Source organism: Diadema setosum, chromosome 11, assembly GCF_964275005.1.
Source record: "Diadema setosum chromosome 11, eeDiaSeto1, whole genome shotgun sequence".
Lineage (NCBI taxonomy): Eukaryota > Metazoa > Echinodermata > Echinoidea > Diadematoida > Diadematidae > Diadema > Diadema setosum.
The window spans coordinates 39,678,433-39,699,832 of record NC_092695.1 but is presented as its reverse complement, the minus strand read 5'-3'; the positions used below and the strand labels follow the sequence as shown (position 1 = coordinate 39,699,832).

Sequence of the window (21,400 nt, the reverse complement as noted above, 5' to 3'; positions counted from 1 at the left end):
AATATTAAAATGACAGGTTTGACACAAATGTGCTGACTGTTCACTTTCCTAGAACTAGCTTCAATTGGATGAATGATTAAAATGTCAGAGTGCAGGTATTTGGGGAACTGATGATTTTTACTTGACTTTTGACCCTTTTATAAGTTTATGCATTGAGTAATTTTCAAGGTATTGAGAAAAAGTATAATTTCAGTATCAAATGGGAAAATAGCATTATCTAAACCTGGCCTTTGACCTTTGACCTCACAGTTCCAAAGAGAATCACTGTTAGGTTGAACATGCATAAATATGTAAGTTTCATGATGATACCTTGAGTTACTTTTGAGATATGGAGGAAAAAGTGCAATTCAGCACTTTCACTTGACCTTTGACCTTTTGACCTTTGACCTTTTGGCAAGAAACTTCCCACAGACTATATATTGGGTAATACATGTATACATCAAGTTTAAAAAAAAAAAAACCTTCAGGGATTGCATAAATATAAGGAAAGTAGTGATATTTTGAGGAGTTGACCTTCACCTTTGACCCCCTGACCTTTGAACCATGACCCCCAACTTCCCTAGATAATCACTGCCCATTGGAACAAGCATATATACTAAGTTCCAAGAAGATACCTTGAACCACTTGCGAGATATGGAGAAAAGCATGAATTTTCAACCTTTTTTTTCACAAAATAACCTGACCTTTGACCTTTGACCCCGTGACCTTAAAATCCAGCAAAGTATTATCCCCCAAGGATATACCCTCATACCAAGTTTGATGTAAAACCACCACACGGTTCTTGAGATATCGACAAAAACAAAACGGGACGGACGTACGTACGGACGGACGGACGGACGGACGACGTACGGACGGACGGACGGATGGACGACCCGAAAACATAATGCTTCCGGCCACTTCGTTGGCGGAGACATAAAAATGTAAAAAGATAGCATAATGTATTACATCTGTTCCTAATTCCATTACATATTATTTGATCTCATTACATTATTTCAAGTTTTGGAAAATGATTACTTTAATTTCTGACAGGTATAAGCAACATACTTCTTTGTATAAATCATAATCAATGTTCATTAATCAGACCTCAATGAGGAAGAAAAAAAAGTAATCATGAGTCACGAACTAAATTTTAATTGAAGTACCTCGGTGTAACGCTTGATGATTTTGTTTTGACCAATATCCCAGATGAAAGCACCATTCCTTGACGTACCTGCCATCACACAGTTGAGGTCAGCTATAGGACAGAGAATGATGGAAATTAGTTGAAAGCAACCAATTTTCAATTTTCAATTCACTTTGTGGCGGAGGCATAAAAATAGACACCAGTAAATAAAAATTACAAAAACAGAGATTGAGGGATGTGACAGTAATTAAAAGGAATAAAACTTGGAGGAAAGAAGTAGACAGAGAAAGAAAGAAACAAAGAAAGATGGAAAGCAAAAAGAAAATGTAATAAAGATAATACAAGGAAAAGTAGAAATTACGCGGTGCGTAATATATGTCCCCGCCGGAAGTAGCATTTTGTAACAAAATGTGCAATATAGGTAAAAAATCAAGGTCAAAGGTCAAAGAAGTCAAAGGTCAAAATTCTGTGTAGAAGTTTTGAAGCCCTCACCTAGTGCCATCACATAAAGCAAATGGAATCGAAATTGGGTTAGAAATGGCGAAGGAGTAGCATTTTGTAGCCAATGTACGATATAGGTCAAAAATCAAGGTCAAAGGTCAAAGAAGGCAAAGGTCAAAATTCTGTGTAGAAATTTTGAAGCCCTCACCTAGTGCTATCACATAAAGCAAACGGAATCGAAATCGGGTTAGAAATGGCGAAGGAGTAGCATTTTGTAGCAAAATGCACAATATAGGTCAAAGATCAAGGTCAAAGGTCAAAAAAGTCAAAGGTCAAAATTCTGTGTAGAAGTTTTGAAGCCCTCAACTAGTGCCATCACATAAAGCAAATGGAATCGAAATTGGGTTAGAAATGGCGAAGGAGTAGCATTTTCTAGCCAATGTACAATATAGGTCAAAAATCAAGGTCAAAGGTCAAAGAAGACAAAGGTCAAAATTCTGTGTAGAAATTTTGAAGCCCTCACCTAGTGCTATCACATAAAGCAAACGGAATCAAAATCGGGTTAGAAATGGCGAAGGAGTAGCATTTTGTAGCAAAATGCACAATATAGGTCAAAAATCAAGGTCAAAGGTCAAAGAAGTCAAAGGTCAAAATTCTGTGTAGAAGTTTTGAAGCCCTCAACTAGTGCCATCATATAAAGCAAACGGAATCGAAATCGGGTTAGAAATGGCGAAGGAGTAGCATTTTGTAGCAAAATGTACAATATAGGTAAAAAATCAAGGTCAAAGGTCAAAGAAGTCAAAGGTCAAAATTCTGTGAAGAAGTTTTGAAGCCCTCACCTAGTGCCATCACATAAAGCAAACGGAATCGAAATCGGGTTAGAAATGGCGAAGGAGTAGCATTTTGTAGCAAAATGTACAATATAGGTCAAAGGTCAAGGTCAAAGGTCACAACTGAAATTCTGTGTAGAAGTTTTAAAGCTCCCATGTAGTGCTATCATATAAAGCAAACAGAATCAAAATTGGCTCATAAATGACAGAGAAGTAGCAAATTGAACATTTTGATCACACACGGACGCACACACGGACGCACGGACGGACGCACGGACGGACGCACGGACACACACACGTACGGAGCCCGTTTCATAGTCCCCTGCTCGAACTCGTTCGGCAGGGACAACTAGTAACTGAAATTCAAAGAGTTATCAAATGATATTGAAGGTAGTATAATTGGCACATTAGAAATGAGTAAAAACAGAAACAATTTACACTAGAAGGCTCCATTAGATCAATGTTTTTATGCAAAATCTTGATGATTTGTGATATCATTTAACATGTTGATCTCAGGGTAGGTTCATGTACAAATGTGTAGGCTATATTGTCACAATTTGTAATGGCCATGATACTCATAACTTTCTTCATGTTAGCTAAGCCTGTGCCATGAGTAAATTTGATGTTATAATGCGGACCAATCATCTTTTACCATAGAATGTGTGGCCAAAGTGCCAGCCAAGTGTGAAAAGTAGTCACCACTTGATTAATTTCCTCTTTTAATATTTACAGACAAACTGAAGCTGAGCTCCAAACATGACCTCAAAGATTTCTTTTTCTTCTGCTTGGTAAGAAATTTCCAATACCAACTACAATAAAAGTTATACATAACCTGATAAAGACACTGTTTATGAGGATGCGTTGGTAAGTATAGATAGGATCAGGTCTGACCTGGTGCCCATGAGATGGAGTAGATGATGCCCTCATTTCCTGGGGAGGACTCCACAGCAGTCAGGGTCTTAATATCCCACACCTTCATCGTCCCATCAAACGAAGCAGTGGCCAATAGGTCTGGGTTCTCTGGCTTGAACTTGCAGTCAAAAATGGTTTCTATGTGACCCTGGGAAACAATTTAAGTATTATGATAGAAATTGGTCTTTAATAAAAATCTAACTACAATGTATCATAATAACTTTTTTTCTAATCTATCTTCTGGTAGTCTTCATCAAGGTTAAACAATGCTGCACTTTAAAAAAAAAAATCCTCTAATAATCATGTAAAACTTTAAAATTCAGGCGCAGCTGAGTTTTATTAGAACATGACAGATTACACGGAATGTAGAAAGCTTAAATATTAATCAGATTAACTGGTACTACAGTGGTAGGTACGCATGGGTACTGTAACAATTGCAAAACAGGTACAGGTAATTGCAGCTGATTGACAAATTGCCCTACATCGACGTAAGTAAGCACTGAATTGATCAGTGTTTTAGTAGTAGCCATGATAAAAAATCATGGGCGTGCATACTCGAGCAGGATTCGAAGCTATGACCTCCTGATCACCGGACAGGCGTCATCTCCAATAGACCACCGAGCTTTCGCCCGACAGCAAGTGTTGGTTCTAATCCTTATAGCATGCAGCGGGTACTGCTTTATTATTTCATGAATTTGAATAAGGTACAGGTGAGTTGTACTGGTCACTGAAATGGAAACAAGAGATCAACTGGGTCATACATTTTTGCAGACTATTACCTCACAAGAGCATTGCAAACTTGGGAAGCTGGGGGGGGGGGGGGGAGGGGGCTCTAGAGGACATGGTGTCCATTTTAAAATTATATTACACTGGCACTTATATCTGCCAAGTTTGTAGAAAATTTTATCAAGAGTTTTCAAAAAGAAGATCACACTGAAAACTGGCCCCTAATTTGGTCCTGATCCTTCAGGGCTGCACCTCTCAGAAAACAGCAGTACGCAAGTCACCTCTGAATCCATAATATTAACTGGAATCTCTCAGTGCATGGTATATTTGATTATTATTCCTTTCTTTGGGGTGGAGGGTATTGTGCCCACTTAACAAAATCAAGATTCTATTACCCAAGCAATGCTACTGCCAAGTTTGATAAAAAAATCTGTCAAAGGGTCTTAAAGCAAATTGTAGCTCTCTTGGCTCAGTTCAACTAAACAATGGAGCTCAATTTCCAGACAAGGAAAAAGAAGTGCAGCTTTTTTTTTTCTTTTCTTTTTTTGAAAACTTCCAAATTTATGAAGATCTTAGAAGAATAAGAGGCACTTACCAATTCCCTGAGGAAGTCCCATTGTCTTTTTTTCAAGTCATAGAGCCCAACCCCGCCATCCTCAAATGTACACACAGCATGGCCTGGTGGAAGGGTATATGAAGATTGGCGATCTTCAGATCTTCTAGCAGGGATTGCCTGGCTTGTTGATGAGGCGTGATTACTACTACCACTGTTTGGAGAGTTTAGTGACCCTGTGTCTGTGGAGAGAGAAGTGTAGTCACCACTGCCATGTGGTGAGGTGCTGAATACACAGAGTGAATGGAAACCAGTTGTCTTTAATTTCAAGCTCACGATGGGTGTGGCTTTGGACACATTCCACAGTCGCAACACTCCTTGATGTGCATCTGAAATTAAAAGTTTACACAGATAAAAACAAAAACAAACACAAAAAAAAACATTAAAACACTGAAACAGAAGTCTTATCATCAGAAAAGGGACATTACACGTTTAAATACAAACATGTGCTATTGATAAATATTACTGCTTGATTAACATTTTACATTTTGGGTTTGTTCGTTTTCTTTTCAATTCATGAGTGCTGGTAGTTTATCAAAAAGATAACTTACAATAAAATCATGATTCATTTAAACATGCAGCAACTTCTCAGAATCAATCGACTCTATTTGGTATCCAGTTTCAATACAGGCCAACACATCTTTTTCATAACCACAATATTTACAAGTATGTCATCAATATTTAATCAAAATTTAACTTTTTTCCATTCAAACTAGACATACTTGATGAGTGTACCTCCGTCAAGGCAATACTCTCAAGTACATCACACAATTATACATGTATTCTCTATAACAAATTTCCCCTGGATCCAAATCATGATACAGATCATCAATAAAAATAAATCATCCCTTACTTTTTACCCCAATGGACCTCTACTGACAATTTCACCAAAATCTGTTCATAAAATTTGAGCAATATTGCTAACAAACAAATAAACACTAGCATAAAGATGACCATTTTGACAGCAATACATATCCTGCTCTCATAACGCTTTGGATGAGATGCAGTGAATTGAATTATATTTGACGTTCTGTAGAGAATGACAAGTATTCTTGTAAATAGTGTCTGGGTGGACTTTTTCCTTTCTATCTGAGCAAGTGTAGAGTTGACATGTCATTCCATGCCATCTTCCTACCTCCTGAGACAAACATGCCTGGTGCTGTGGGTACCCATGCCATAGTACACACTGAAGTAGCAGTGCTGGGCAGGACAAATGTCATGACCACAGACAGTGCCTCACTGTCAACCATGCGAATCCCTCCCTGATCATTGATCACCAAGAGATAGTCCACAGACAGAGGGTCCCATTCTAGTCCAACCACAGGATCATCTTCATCATACTCTGCTGCAACCTCAGGACGTAAGACATGCTTGGCGCATTTGTGACCTGCATTATCGGTAAACCAGAGTTGGATGGGACTAAAAAGTCACTGTCAAAAATGCACAGGACAGCCATTGCAGACCAATTGTCTCTACATGGTTTCAGGTGTTTCATTCTCATTGAATTATGAAAAAGATTTTCATCAATAAACAAATATACTATACAACAGTTTTTTTCAGAGTCAGAACAAGTCATGGTTGATATTCAGTCATAGGAAACCATTATCGCATAGCCACAAACTAAGTCTACTCCAATGTAGTGTTACAAATTGGTGGTGGATGGCGCCTACACTGCTGTCTATACCACATGAGATCAGTAATTGCAAAATTCTAATGGTTTTATGTAGTCATCAAAACCAGATATTACATAAGTCAGTCAAATACCAGCTGGTGACTAGATGATAAAGACCATGAGATAGCTAACCATTTGTAACTTCTCTCACTGGCAGAACATTATTTGGGATCTATTCACTTTATGTTACAATGTATAACTTATCATAAAATGTACCCTGGTACATGAGTGAATATTATCACAACAGGAAGAAATACTCACTCCGTGTCTTCTTTCATGTCACCTTCATGACATGAATAATGTATCATGAATGACCAAGGATATATTGCGACACAGACATGAAATGAATTTCATATCTCACTATGTTACTGAGCTCTGTTGGCTGTCCGTGCAATGCAGAGTGCAGTATAAGACCTTGCAGCTTACTTTTCTCCAGAACTTCTCCCCTAGCTATGTATTTGCACTAATCAGTGTTTTTCAGTGGCAGCCAGGACTTCAATATGTTGTACATGTCTGACTCTTCAAATGCCAAATACTCACCTAAAAATCTACGGGAATACAACCTTCTCTGCAGTTGCTCCACATCTGTGGAACTCTTTACCAATCCAACTTTGGACTTGTAACAACCTTGATACCTTCAAATCTGAACTAAAGACCTATTTTCTTTTCCAGCAACATTGTGAATGATATGTGACATATTGTGAGAGCTGGGCAACTTTGAATGTATCACAGATATAGTGCTGTATAAATGGTGCTACACAAATGTTGCTATCATTATCACCATGATGGGCCCGTATCATGTTTTGTGCATTCAAAATAATGCTGTAATTATATATTGTTTAAATATTTGAGCATATGAATTCTGATTGCCATCACTATGTCAAAATTACACTAATAGGATTTGAAGCCGAGCAATCACCATCGTAAAATTTAAAGTCTAGCATATCCACATCTACATGAGATAGCTCTCAACAAGTGTTACATGTTGCACAGCATGCTAATACTGCCATACATCATAGTAGCTAATATTCACTGAGTGCTTTCTTTTCCTGTATCTTAGCCATTTTTTGTCTTCAATATGAAGTCATGTTACTCAGCCAGCTTACCCACAAATGAGCAACAACAAAAAAATTGATTTGCAGCTTTTAGAGGTCAGTTCAAATACATGACTACGACATAACCACAAATGTCTCGACTCTATAGCTAGCTCTTCTTTCTTTTTGTTTTGTCCTTACCTACACTGAAAAAGGAGAGGCTTCCATTGACATGACCTGTAACAAGCTTTCCAAGCTTTCTACGGTGCCATCTGAAGAGAGTCACATTAGAGACAAAGTTCAGTGCCTCCTTGTGAGGTACAGTGCTGTCGGCTTCTTCAAAGTTCCATACCACCACAGGACCACGGCCACTGCAGAAGGCCAGCCTAGACTTGTCTACCATGCTCCACCCCAGTGATGTTGGAGTTGCCCTGACACTCTCCAGAGATGCCACAACTCGCTGCTCTGCCACATTCCACACAATAATACGACTATCAGCCCCGGATGTGGCGAAGAGGTCAGGGTCTGTGGGGTGCCAGGCCAGGGCTGTGATGGTCTTGTGATGCTCTGCTACAATGGAAAGCAGCTTAAACTCACTGTAGACTCTGTCAAGCTGGAAAACACATGCAAACATCACAGCATAGTATTGCTAAGTTTTGACAGCCATCTCTTATTTCACTTTATTTATATTTTCTTTCACCTTTAACAAGGCCAAATGAGGGCATGTAAACAAGTCCCAAAAGGCAATAAATAATCACATTTCCTTTTGTTAAGATTAAAGGAAGGCCTGAATCATTTAACAGTTTACAAAAAAAGATCAAATTTGTCATCTGCATTTCTTCAAGATTCACTATATGGATATGAAAGTCATTTTAATCCTATCAGAACATACAGCAGTAGTTTTTAAAAAGATAGAGAGTCAGAGAGGCAGCTGTGAAAGGTAAGTACATGATGTATGTTGCATTTCAATTTGACCTTACAAAATGCTTACTACATATACAATTATTTCTTTTCAGTGACTGATGTGAGAACGATCATTGCTAATATGTAGAAAAAGAAAAAAAAAACTCCATTACCCTTTAGACATAAACCAAAATCTATTTTTGACACAAGTAGGAAGTAAACTTGTCCTTCATTAGATGTTGTCATGTGATAATAGTCTTGTTGTAAGTGCGCTAATATTGCCACTCTAGGAAATATTACATCTACAGACTGTAAGTGCTACACAAACCTTTGTACCGTCTTTGGCATTGCAAATTCATGTCTGGTGGCAAATTACTAAATGCCTGCACAAACACAGTTTAATGACAACCCATCAATCAAACACACAGACAGACTGTTGTACGAAAAAGACTCAAGCAAAGTCTGTGGAGACCCAGCAGGATATTGCAGAATTGATCATTGAACTGCACATGAGATTGAGTTAATGGCTGATCGGTCATGAAAACAGTGTATGCAGTTTACTCTCAAATTTACAGGTTTTTTCCATTTTTCTTAAGCATACCATGAATCTAAAAAGCACTAAATTACACTAAAAAATGACTCTGTCTGTACTGTATATGTGGAACAATAGTTTAAAAGCAAAGCTTTAAGTGCCTACTAACATTCCACAGAAAAACAAATTCAAACAATTACTTAATCATTCCCTTTGATTGATTCCATAAAATTACATTCCTGTCATAGAGATACTGATCATGTCTTCACAAGATGACTAAGCTAAAGACAGAATGCAATAATGACTCAGTAACATGTCCAGGGAGAGTAGTAAAGTTACCAACAGCCCATTGAACATAGGGCTGAATTACTTTCAAACTAGCATGTTAATGGTCAGGACTTTCACTCATTGTTTCACAAATTGTTGCTATTATTTATCATTATATTCCACATACTAAGAATCTTGCTGCAGGAGCTGATCACGTGATAAGCATTGTTTTGCCCATCACATCTTCTGAGAAGAAAAGTATGTGACACTAAATGGCGATAGTCCTTTTTGTTTCGCTGGTCTTTTCAGTCCACACATTCCTAATACGTTATCACTAATAGGTTTGTCTGCTATGTCTGTTAAGTTGATTCGTATGTTATCGTGCGTGTACGTAGTCTAGTTGCCTTGTTGGAGTTTTGCCTTGTTTGTGTTTCAGAATGTTCAGCGTTTTTAGCAACAACATGATTGGTAGCCTAAGCCCTAAGGACACCTATATCTACCTAGGATAGGTCTAGACTCTAGCTAGACCTAACATTAGATCTGCAGTTTTCATGTTTTTATACATGGTCTATTAACTAGCTGTGTTGTTCGTCCCCCCCCCCCCTTCCCTTCTGTCTTGTTCCATATTATTTTTTTCCCTATAGACAGTTAACGTGGTGTCAGACGTGGAATAAAATGGGAATATATAGATGTAGAATATAAAGCAAATAATCAACTTTGAGCTTCTGGCAATGGGACAAACTATCACTTCCTCAGCGATCTGAATGCGTACACTATCTTTCCTCAGCTGCGCTTCAGAAAGATAACTACATCCAGATCGCCTCGGAAGTAACAGTTTGTCCCAACACCTTCACCAATGTTGATTATTTGCTTAGTATGTATGCCACAGAAATCATCTTTCAAACCCTTAAATAACCTTGTCATTAAGGGGAAACTCACAAGATTTAAGTGGATGGCTCTGACAAATACCTTTAGCTGCTACAACACAAGTCTGCAGAATACACTAGTCAACTACTGAATACAACATATATTTAGCGAGACTAAATTTTCGCGAATCGGGACATCCCAATGTGGCAATGATTGCGCGAGTGGTTACCAGGTAGATTCGCGATCATGGAGTACAGTGCTGAACAGAAAAATATATACGTGCACGTCACATTCATATCTGGATCAGAGTCAATATTTTTCCATGTCATCAAATTTGCGAATAGCACTTGACTTGCGAAATTTGTGAAAAGAAAAACCTCGCAAAAATATTTGGTGTATACAATAATTTGGCATAATTATTTGTGACCTACAGATCTCAAGTTCTTGTAGCAAAGGGGGGGGGGGGGTAGGGTCACACTGCACTTTGCAGAATTATCTTCTTAAAGTAATTTCCCTCTCACAAACTTCATTGAATACATGGTATTCAATGTTTACAACTTTGCAAATACAATAAAGTGAAAATTTTGTCACATTGCTCTAGTGAATTCACAACTATTATTCCTTGCTTTTTATTAGTGTTAAACATTATTTCTGACACATACCAGTATATTCTAGCTGCTAAAAGGGTGAGCTGGTTTCTCTATTTTTCAGTCTTATTGACAGGACTATGGTTTTTATAGATATATACAATTGTATATAAGCAAACTAGATGTACATGCATAAAACTTTGCCATCTGAAAGTTTTACAGAGCAATGCTGTAACATGTACAACTCTCTATGTTATATAATTCCATTAACACATAATCACTGCATGTGTCTCTTCACTAATAAACCCATAATATGATTTACCTCACTCACTCTTGTAGGATATATTACACACCTGCACTCAAAGAGTTACTTACATCCCGTACATTATCCTGCTATAAATGTACCCTTCATATGATATGATATATGCCTGTACACTAACAGACACAAAGATCTCTGTTCACAGCACAGATTAAATGTATTCATCGATAGACAAAGGAAAGTTCAAATATCTCTCCAGTGTATTGATGGAGTGTGTAACAGTGCACCTGAACAAAGGTTTGGTCTCCTAGGTAACCGCAGTGTACAAACTGTACTGGCAGCCTTCAACAGGCAGCCACTCATTTCAATGAGCCAACTCAAAGGTCAATGTGTATTTTGTTGCTGTGTTTTGGGTCAATTCCTTTCCAAGAGCAATACCATGGTCCAGCAATAATTTAGGGAAATGTATTAATCAAAGGGCTGTACTGTGGAAGACAGCTAGTTGCAAATGAGTAAAACATTAATTGTGAATAGACGTGACCTTAATTCTTTGAAAATCACTCTGTTGAAATGCAAGAAAAGCTTACAGTATTATACATGTTTGCAGAGCATTGGAGGGAGGGGGATAAATTTGACTGGGCATGCCAGTTTGCGGGACCTATAAAGAAAAGTGTGGAGTATAACATTAAAATAAAAACAACTTCTATTCAGGAAGCTGTTCAACTCAGGATCTGAACAGGGCATATAAAGGATGACATTTACCTTGTACATGTCTTACACTATCTTTATTACCTCTGCCAAGGGAGGAGGCTATGTTTTCATTACTGTTTGTTTGTTTGTTTGTTTGTTTGTTTGTTTGTTTGTTTGTCCATGCGCAAAATAACTTCAAAAAAATTGTGAACAGATTATGTTGGAACTTACAGGGAAGGTTGAGAATGACACAAGTAAGAGATGACTACATTTTGGTAGTGATCCAGGAATTTGTATGGATTTTATGAAGGATTTTTGATGTTTTGGAAGGTAGGGTCAGTGAACTTGGGAGTTCATGCGTATTTCTTAGGTTTTCATATGCGCACTAGAGTGTGTGCTCTTGTTTCTGGTCCAGAGCAAGGCGCCGCACACAGCTGGCATTGATGACGTAACAAAAGGCTTCTACATTTGGAAAGTGGGCTATTTTCAGCACGCATGACATTGTACATGAGTAGAAATCACTGGCAGAGGTCTGCGCTCTCAGAGTGCTTTTCTAGTTATTAATGTACAATTTGTATCAGCATGTTAAATACAATTGTACAAATGAATAGTGGCTGCAACCATCTGGAATACATCAAAATTACAATCATAATAAAGTATCAATTAACTGGAGCATAATAAAGTATCAATTATCTGGAGCATAAAAAAGTCTACAATTTGTCATGGAAATGAAAGCACTAGCAGCTTGGAAATGATGATTAATTTACAACAATATGATTTATGTACCATTGAATTGTATAGAAATTTGAAAAGTGCATAATACAGACATTTCTCCTTCATAACATCTTTATGTTCACAACTAACACAGGGTGGTCAAATGGTTTAGCTGGTATTATTTTTTTAATATAAATATAATTTTTTGAGGCTTTAAAATTTGACTGCAGTCAGACCGCAGTCAAGAAAATATGTGAAAGTAACACTTGCCTGAATTTCTGACAAAGAAAGTTATTGAATATTGAAATAAGCACTAGTGCTGTTACTAAAAGGCTGGTTGAAAATATTCAGAAATGACAAACTGATCAAAATGAATGATGAGCCACTCAATTTGTCTGGAATATTTATATGTACTGCATGATTTAAGTGCTCCCTTGTCTTCTCCATATCCCTGTATGCATGTGAGACATGGACCCTAAACAAAGACTTAATATAAAGGAGAATACCAGGCCACAGAGATGAGATGCTATCACACACTACAGTGTACTTGACATCTTCAACAAAGACCACATTACCAACAAGAGACATGCGGGTCTAGCGTTCACCTGAGCATTGCAAGTTTACCTTTCACGCAGTCACTAATCTAAATTATTCACAGCTCTACTAAAATTTGACCAGGCATTCTCAAGTAGATGAAAATGTACAATAAGGGCCCAATTTTTTTTTAAGATTCCTTAATTTGGGCCCCCTGGGGCCCTCTGGGTGGGGCATGGTGCCCATTTTGATAAATTGAGATCCTGACCCCCTAGGGATGCTACCTGCCAAGTTTGACGAAAATCCATCATGAGGTTTTCAGAAGAAGATGAAAATGTACAATTCAGGCCCCCATTTGGACCTTCCCAACCCCCCCCCCCCCCCCCCGCCCCCCTGCCCCCAAGAGGGGCACCCCTGGATCTGCTATGAACAAACTTGAAATTACAGTCATTAATGTACTCACTCATAGTATTATCTTAGCTCTATAATTTCTGATTCTAGAGAAGATTTTTAAAGATTCCTTCATTTTGGGGGGTTTGGGCCCCCCTGGGGGCCCCCTGGGCGGGGCATGGTGCCTATTTTAACAAATTGAGATCCTAACCCCCTAGGGATGCTACCTGCCAAGTTTGGTGAAAATGGGTCATGGGGTTCTCAAGAAGAAGATAAAAATGTACAATTTAGGCCCCATTAGGACCCCTCCCCACCCCCTCCCCTGGGTCCCAAGGGGGGCACCTCTGATTCTGCCATGAACAAATTTGAAACTAGTCATCAGTGTACTAACTCATAGTATTAACTTAGCTCTATCACTTCTGGTTCAAGAGAAGAAGATTTTTACAGATTCCTTACTTTTGGGGGGTTTGGGCCCCCCTGGGGGCCCTCTGGGAGGGGCATGGTGCTCATTTTAACAAATTGAGTTCCTAATCCCCTAGGGATGCTACCTGCCAAGTTTGATGAAAATCAGTTGTGGGGTTTTCAAGAAGATGAAAATGTAAAAAGTTTACGCACGACGGACGACGCACGACGGACGCCGGACGAAGGGCGATCACAATAGCTCACTTGAGCCTTTGGCTCAGGTGAGCTAATGATGAGATAAAAAACCGAGTCCACTGAGCCATCAGGCCCTGGTACTGTCAACTGTGAAAAAGTGCAAAATCAAATGGTATGGGCACACAGAGAGATCATCAGGACTGGTCAAAACAATCTTACAAGGCACAGTGAGAGGAAAGAGAGCACGAGGAAGACTAAAGAAGAGATGGGAAGACAACATACAAGACTGGACCGGCCTAAGATTGAGAGAGGCACAAAGGAAGGCAGAGGAGAGGGTGGGATGGAGGAAACTGGCTGTGAAGTCTTCTGTGGCGCCCCCAACGGTCTTCTTGACTACGGAATACAGCTGTATGTAAGATGTAAATTAAGGTCTGTAGGACAAAATGTTTTGAATCCTATCCACAGAAAGTAAAAGTTGCAACCCTTAAAAACATTACTTATTACCAGAAGCCCAATACCCACTGTGCAACCTGAGCCTGCAAGCTGGCAAGAGCTGGAGCGATCTCCTGCGGGCTGCGGTGAGGTCACACAGTGGGCGACCAAAGCTTGCACCAGATCACAGCAGCTCACTGCTGCAAAGGTGAGGTTGCTTGAGCTAGCAAGGTTTGGACATGTTCAAAAAATGTTGTGACCTGCGGTTAGGTTGCGCCAACTCGCAATCGGGTTGCACAATGAGCGACCCCAGATCGGCCTAGATGGCAAGCCGGGCAAGCCTACCTACCTGCTCGTCCTTCCAAAACAGTAGAAAAGGATTTTAGAGACAAATTCAAGGTCAGTTATAAGTTAGTCTGATAAGGAAGCTACAAATCTTACAAGTATAACAGTGAAAATTTGACCAAATTCCAAAAAAAAAATGGGATATTATGACATTGTGAAGTTTCACTTATTCCTACAGAACAGTCCTCGTAGAGTTAGTATTTATATGCAGATGACTTGATGATGTCATCACCTCTCAATTTTTCATTGCTAATTATGTAAAAAAAGTAATGGCAAATCATTCAATGCTTCTGTTATTAAAGTGTCAAATATGATGTTATTTCTGGTTGAATAACTTGAATATTGATCAGTTAGACATTATTATCAAAATTTGAGACCCAAGTCAAAACAGCACTTGAATAATAAACTGGAAATGTGAGAGGGGTGTATAACCTACACTGTATGTGGCAATATGTGAAAAATAAATGGCCAATTTATTCACTGTTCAGGAACTCATTCCAGAAAAATTTATAAAAGTTTAAAATATCATAACATCTTTATTTTCATTCACTTTTGATCAAATTTTCATTGTTTGTGCTAGAATAGTATTACTTCCTTTCAGTTGCACTGAAATTCCCCTTTAAAAGTCACATATTTTAAAACAACAATGTAAGATGACACTGGCTGTTCCATTAAAAGCCCCATTATCGCTAGATCCTGAGCAAGAAGAGCTTATTTTGCAATGATACAGGGACCAATTAGAGACTTGCTCTACAATTTGGAGGCAGTAGGATACCACAATAGGCCCAGAAAGGAGAAGTAGTGGGCCGAAGGAGCCTCCAAGCTGGAGCTGTCTGGTAGTACCGGTACTGCTAATTATAGGTTAGTTCGGCATGCAAACGAATACAGAATTTGCATATTCCGCAACCATGCACGCATGCAAGGAAATAGGACAAAAAGGATTTCCCAGGGAGGTTCCAGGGAGGTCGCAGTGAGATCACGAAGAGGTCGCACAGTGGGCACTGGTGCAAGCTCAAGGTCACTTTCAATTTGCACCAGCTGATCGCAGGCTCAGGTCGCACAGTGGGCATTGGGCTTGAGTATGAACCACTGAGGTGTTAACAATGTCTTTGTGGTAACAAGTACATTGAAGAATTCAATATGACATAACCATTGTATGTCAACACACAATCACAATCTCTATGCTCAAAAAAGCACTAAATTCAAAATATGCAAACACAAGCATATGCAATATTAGCATAATTTCCCAAAACACTCACCTGATATATATAAACTGCAAGAGTAGCACAGTAGGCAAATCTATCATGTGAAGCAGCACACACATCCCTGTTCCATGGCTGACAGCCTGCAGCTAGTAGACTGGTTTGCCTCATGACTGGCTTGCTTACAGGGACTGAATCATTCACTTTCACTGCTAGAATACTCGGTCAACATTCAGTCAGGTACCTACACCAATTGACAAAAAATAGGGAAGAAAACGAAGAAAAGTAATTCAAAATCTCAAATATGAATGATAAGGTAGGAGTACAGTTGTAAATGCATCACCAAGGGTGATACATACAATTATGTACGTTTGACCATACTTTGCTGTCTTCTAAATCCCGACAAAATTATCCTTTTTGCTGTGCAGACATAGGCCATTTTGAATCTTTCTTCAAACATTTGTCACTGCAGTTAGCCATCTAATTTACCACAAACATGACGGTATCTTCCGAGTAAAAAAAAAAAATCAATACATATACAATTAAGGCACATTGTAAAAGAAGTTGGTTGAGAAATGCTGTTCCTAGAGTGCACACAAGCATACAACATACGACACACATACACACGCACAAGTTACTGTAAAACATGATACACTTGTATATTCGCGGCATTAAATTTTCATGAATTGGAGCCAACGGCCTTTTTCGTGAGACGAAATTTTCGCGAATTGTCACTGGCATTCAACGCATATGATAGTGTAGACAAGAACTTCACATGCATTTTAATTTCATAAATCTTGGCGCTCGCGAAATTCGCGAAATTAAAGTGCACACGAACATTCCTCGTTTTACTGTAGTGTGCACTCTTCCACCTGATGTAACTGGTCATAACCAGTTGTACATTGATTTAGTTCTAATTTGCTTAAAAGATACCATACCCTCTTGAATTTAATATTAATTTCTTGTATCTATAGATAGAAAACTTTAGTTTCAGATTGTGCTAGCAGTATATAGGCCCGGGGATACAGTGCAATTAACTCTGGGATAAGAGGCCAAAGCTTTTGAATTCGTGAAGGTCATGGAAGCACTGTGCGGAGCGAAGGACAACAAATCTCAGAAGTTTACCTCCTCATATTAACACCAAATCCCTTGAAACTTCATATTTATATCTAATATGTATATGTCATCCTTTATGTGATTTTTGGGCAAAAATGCTGATGTATCATTCGAGATGGTGTATTTTTCTCTTTGAGTCGACTTTGGTAAAGGGTTACAATTATTTCCCGACACAAGTCTACGCTTCCATTCATGAGTTATGCATTTGATTAATATAGCTAGTCTGTAAACACCAGATTCACTACCTGCAAAGTCTCATGTTTGCGCAATTAGTATTTATGTGGAAATCAGAGCAAAAAGACAACCAAATTTAGGAGAAAGTATTGGACATGTATGCACTTAGATCATCCTCCTGCACATAGGTTCTCTACTGGTCAGCGCACGCTTAGCCAATCAGCGGTGTCAGTTTCAGTGCACGACGTCAGGGTTCGGTTTCGGTCCACAGGATGGCGAATGGGTGAGAGACAAACCCTTCAATGCGCTTCAGCTGCTTCATGCAGCACGAAAACTGATACATCAGACTGCGTACTGCTTACAAGTATGGATTTTACGTGGGTCACAAATGATAGCAGGGCTGCCAACTCTCACGCATTGAATGTGAGACTCACGCAATTCCACCAATTTTGACTGTCTCACTCTGATAAACGAAATCTCACGCTAAACCCCCAAAATGGAATGTACATGACTACGAAAATAAATATATCTCTAAATTCTCTGATATTCTGAATATCGATATGCCCAAGCCCAAAATTTCGAGATTTTCCCGCGCGGGTGCAAAGCTTAACCAATAATAATCATTTTCGGTTCGCGCGCAAAGACGAGCTATTGGATTATGATTGGTTTCTACCTATACCACGTGAGCGTAGCTTGTACTTTTGGCAACGTGTGCTTTACATACACTGACTGTGTACATAGTACGTGCGTACGTACGGCCGCACAGCAGGCCGCCAGGCACTAGCCAGGAGGTCGCTCCACTCCCTCGCAGTGTCTCACGCCAAACTCTCACTCAAGGTTGGCAGCCCTGTGATAGTGATATAAATTTTTTCCCGACATAACCATGCAACAAATGATACAGTTAGATATTTGGAACACAGTATAAACATACGACCACAAGTCATAAACCGAAGTTTCATTTTGGGGCAATGAAGGAAAATGTGAGAAAATGACACTTGTTTAGAGACCAAATTTTCTTTTTTGGAAGATAAGTTTTGACATTATTTTCACAGGTTTATCCTCAATAAAACCTAAAATAACTAAAATTGCGAGTTAGAGAATAGTTTCTCCTTCAATTTGCTGTAAAGATTAAATCATTCAAATGATGGCTTCTAAGGTGAGATATTGCGATTGTCCTGCAACACTTCCCCAGCGGTTTTGCATAAGCTGTTTTAGTGTTTTTTCAAATGCATGATATTCTTCCGTCGAGATGTTTTCATTGCAACTATTTGACAAATTGCCCTACAGTCAATGTAGGGCAATTTGTCAATCAGTTGCAATGTTTTAGTTACTTTAGATACTTTAAACAAATGAGACTTTGAGATCATATGCTTTTGGCAAGTCCAGTAATTGCACCGTATCAGCGCACCTGGCATACACCACAAAGCAAAGCTAGCGAAAAGTGGTGCGTGGATGACATGAAGGTGGACATCAATATCAATTTTGATAACCAATTCAGTCTAGCTCAAATTTACACAAGTGATGACAATTCAGTGAAAATAAATATGCTGTCATGCAGAGATGCCAAGTTCAAAAACTTTTATGAGTGAGATTTTCATGACTCGGCGTTTCGGCGCTAGCGCGCATGCGCAGGCGAACGAGGAGGATGTCACCCCTCCCATGGTAGGGAGCTTTTTTGAATTATTAGCTCTTAATGATGCGATCTAGTGCATACTTAAGCGACTATTTTTTACTGATTTTGAAAGACAAAAGGGAAATATACCTTCAATTGCGACTATCACTTGAATCCTTTGAGCTATGCTCCTTATTTTTGGCACAAATTGCAGACTTCACCCGATGCGTGAGAAAAATGGATGCCCTGCGTGAGATCGTGAGACAGGCCCTAAATGCTTGAGTCTCACGCAGAATGCTTGAGACTTGGTAGCTCTGTGTCATGTGCAATTTAGTTAACCCTTTGAAGCGTGTCCCGAGTATACTCGGCCCGGGCAGGTGTCTTAGATGGGAAATGCATCTTGAAGCAAACTCAGCCCGTCCTAGATCCTCACCAGGTAAAGAGGAATTTGAGAAAGATACACATGATACATGCCATTAGCAATTAGACTGGTCTAGAACTAGTCTATACATACAAATAGGATCTATGCACCAATAAAAATATTCTTCCACTCAGCTGTCTCAGTGTTGCATTGTTTGGTGTTGGCAATGCATATCTTAGTAATTGTTATAATAAATCCCAGGGCGCTCCTTCGCGTTTGGGCTGGTCGCATGATTGCATGATTAGCTTTAAACCAGCTTGTTCTCCTGAGAACAGTTTTTATGACAAGGTCATGGTCAATAGGCTTTGCTACTGACAATAAAGATAGGCCTAAAATAGCTGCTACCACTGCTAGTGCTAGTTACATCGTACATGTAACGCCAACGACGGTTAAATTTACTCTAAAAACAGTTAGTCTGACTACTGCTGGGCTACCCTGGTCCACAGCACAGTCAATTCATGTTACGGATCACTGTAGCTGAAGATTGATGGGCTCGCTTGCAATCAGAATGTTTCGTCCATCTGACATATAGTAAACTCTGAGCTATGACCATGATGACGACCTAGGTGACCTACCATGACGATATGCTGGACAGTGTCGGACAGCAGTAACGTTGCACTGTTAACGTTATAGCTGAGTGATGATAGGTAGGCCAATTTATATAGTCTATTGGCTTTGCATTGAAGTAATTAAACTAACGTGTTAAAGCTAACTGGGCCTGGGAAGTTCTATGAGTACGACATACCAGTTTAACTTGGCGATCAATTATCTGCTCGACATGATGCACCATGTTATAATGTACGTGATTGGAGTAGAAAGATGAAACTCGATCGATGCTTCTTTTGCCTGTCGAAACAAAACTCAAAATGTACGCAGGAAAACAGAGGACAAGCGCCACACAATCCAATATTATTTCGCGGCGGTTGATAGATGGAAACTGCGGGCTGCTTCGGCGTCAGCGCCAGCCGGTGCGTGAGAGATGCACTGTACATACGGCCCGACACGACGTACCGCTTGACTACTTGTATGTTTACCCTGGTGAGGGCAGATCATGCAGCACAGTACATGTACTACACTGCGGATCATGGGCCGGCCGGATTGTATGCTGTGATCAAAGGGGGCGCAATACAGATTTACGATTCTTTCACTGAATACACAACAAAATTGATGTAGGCTTCTCATAACTTGTGAGGGGCGTAGACAGCGCAAGAGAGGGGGTGGGGGGAAGGGGGGGGGGATATGCATCCCTAAGGTGGGGGGGGGGAGAAATGTATAATCATTCGGGGGGAACTTATTTATGTATTTCATTAGTGATATTCTTTTTATCGTGATTATGATTATCACTCTTCTTCTTTTCATTTTAATTACCATCATCATCATTATCATTCAAGTTTATTATGCAATTATGTTTTATCTTCATCTTCGTCATCGTCACCTCGTCTTTATTTCCATATTTCTGATCTAAACAATCTTCTCTCTCTGATGGGACAGTGTCATTAGATATTTATCAGGAGGCGTATACAACGGGGATGGAGTAATCTGATGCATAAATCTTACTGTTATTGTGATCATTGCTATCTGTATTATTATTACTTGTGTTGTAATCTTAAAACAAGCACAGGTATAAAGCGAGCGCAATAAATTGTCACTGAAAGGCGCGTCAGCGTTTGCGCTTTAAATATATAGCATTGCACAACAATGAACAGTTCGGTTACCCCCCCCCCCCCCATATCGATCACTAAATATTCCCCCAAATTGTGCACCAGATCATTGAATTTCAGCGCTAAACTACTGCAACCAATCTCCCCAGTGCGGGAGGAGGGATGTATATAACCACACATGGACATACAACATATCGCTCGTTTATTAAACACCTGTTTCTATGAAAAGCGTCGATCACAATAACATTTCAAAGATGCTGTCCTGCTTTGGGATCTCATCGTGCATCACCGGCAGCCAGCCTGGAGTAAAAACAAGACGGCGTTTTGAGATCAATCTCAAAACTATATGCGCAGACTTTAAGCCAGAAGAAAAAGAAAAAAAAATCTACGTGTACTAAAGTATACATTGGGAAATGCATCGCTCTCATTTGCGAAGGGTACTTTATACAAGAGAAAGCAAGTATTTCGACAGGTTGGTTGTCATTTGTCTTCTATTTTTCGCACATTGTTTCACAGTCCCATGGACAGGTAATGGTAGACGACATGGGAGTATTGTATCCACAATCGTCCACTTCAGGAATTTACTGATTTTGTGACACGAAATTTGTCATGATTTGAGGTTTGCTGCTCTCCATCACTGTCGATTTTTAAGTCCAAAGAGTATAGAAGCTAGCGCTAGCTTCTATACTCTTTGGTTAAGTCTGAAAGGCACCTCAGCGAAATAAAACCGAAATGAGGGAAACGGT

At 39.3% G+C, this 21,400-nt stretch overlaps 1 protein-coding gene across 1 annotated transcript in view; it reads right to left on the bottom strand.

The window, feature by feature from the left end:
- Positions 1-15,907, bottom strand: part of LOC140235523 (WD repeat-containing protein 17-like) — a 50,947-nt gene extending 35,040 nt beyond the window's left edge. The window contains exons 1-6 of the mRNA XM_072315546.1: positions 15,728-15,907; positions 7,553-7,964; positions 5,781-6,032; positions 4,628-4,974; positions 3,286-3,454; positions 1,143-1,234 (exon numbers count right to left, since the gene is read on the bottom strand). Of these exons, the coding sequence (XP_072171647.1) occupies positions 1,143-1,234; positions 3,286-3,454; positions 4,628-4,974; positions 5,781-6,032; positions 7,553-7,964; positions 15,728-15,841 (1,386 nt within the window). The 5' untranslated portion in view covers positions 15,842-15,907. The remainder of the gene's footprint in view (positions 1-1,142; positions 1,235-3,285; positions 3,455-4,627; positions 4,975-5,780; positions 6,033-7,552; positions 7,965-15,727) is intronic.
- Positions 15,908-21,400: the final 5,493 nt, after the last annotated feature.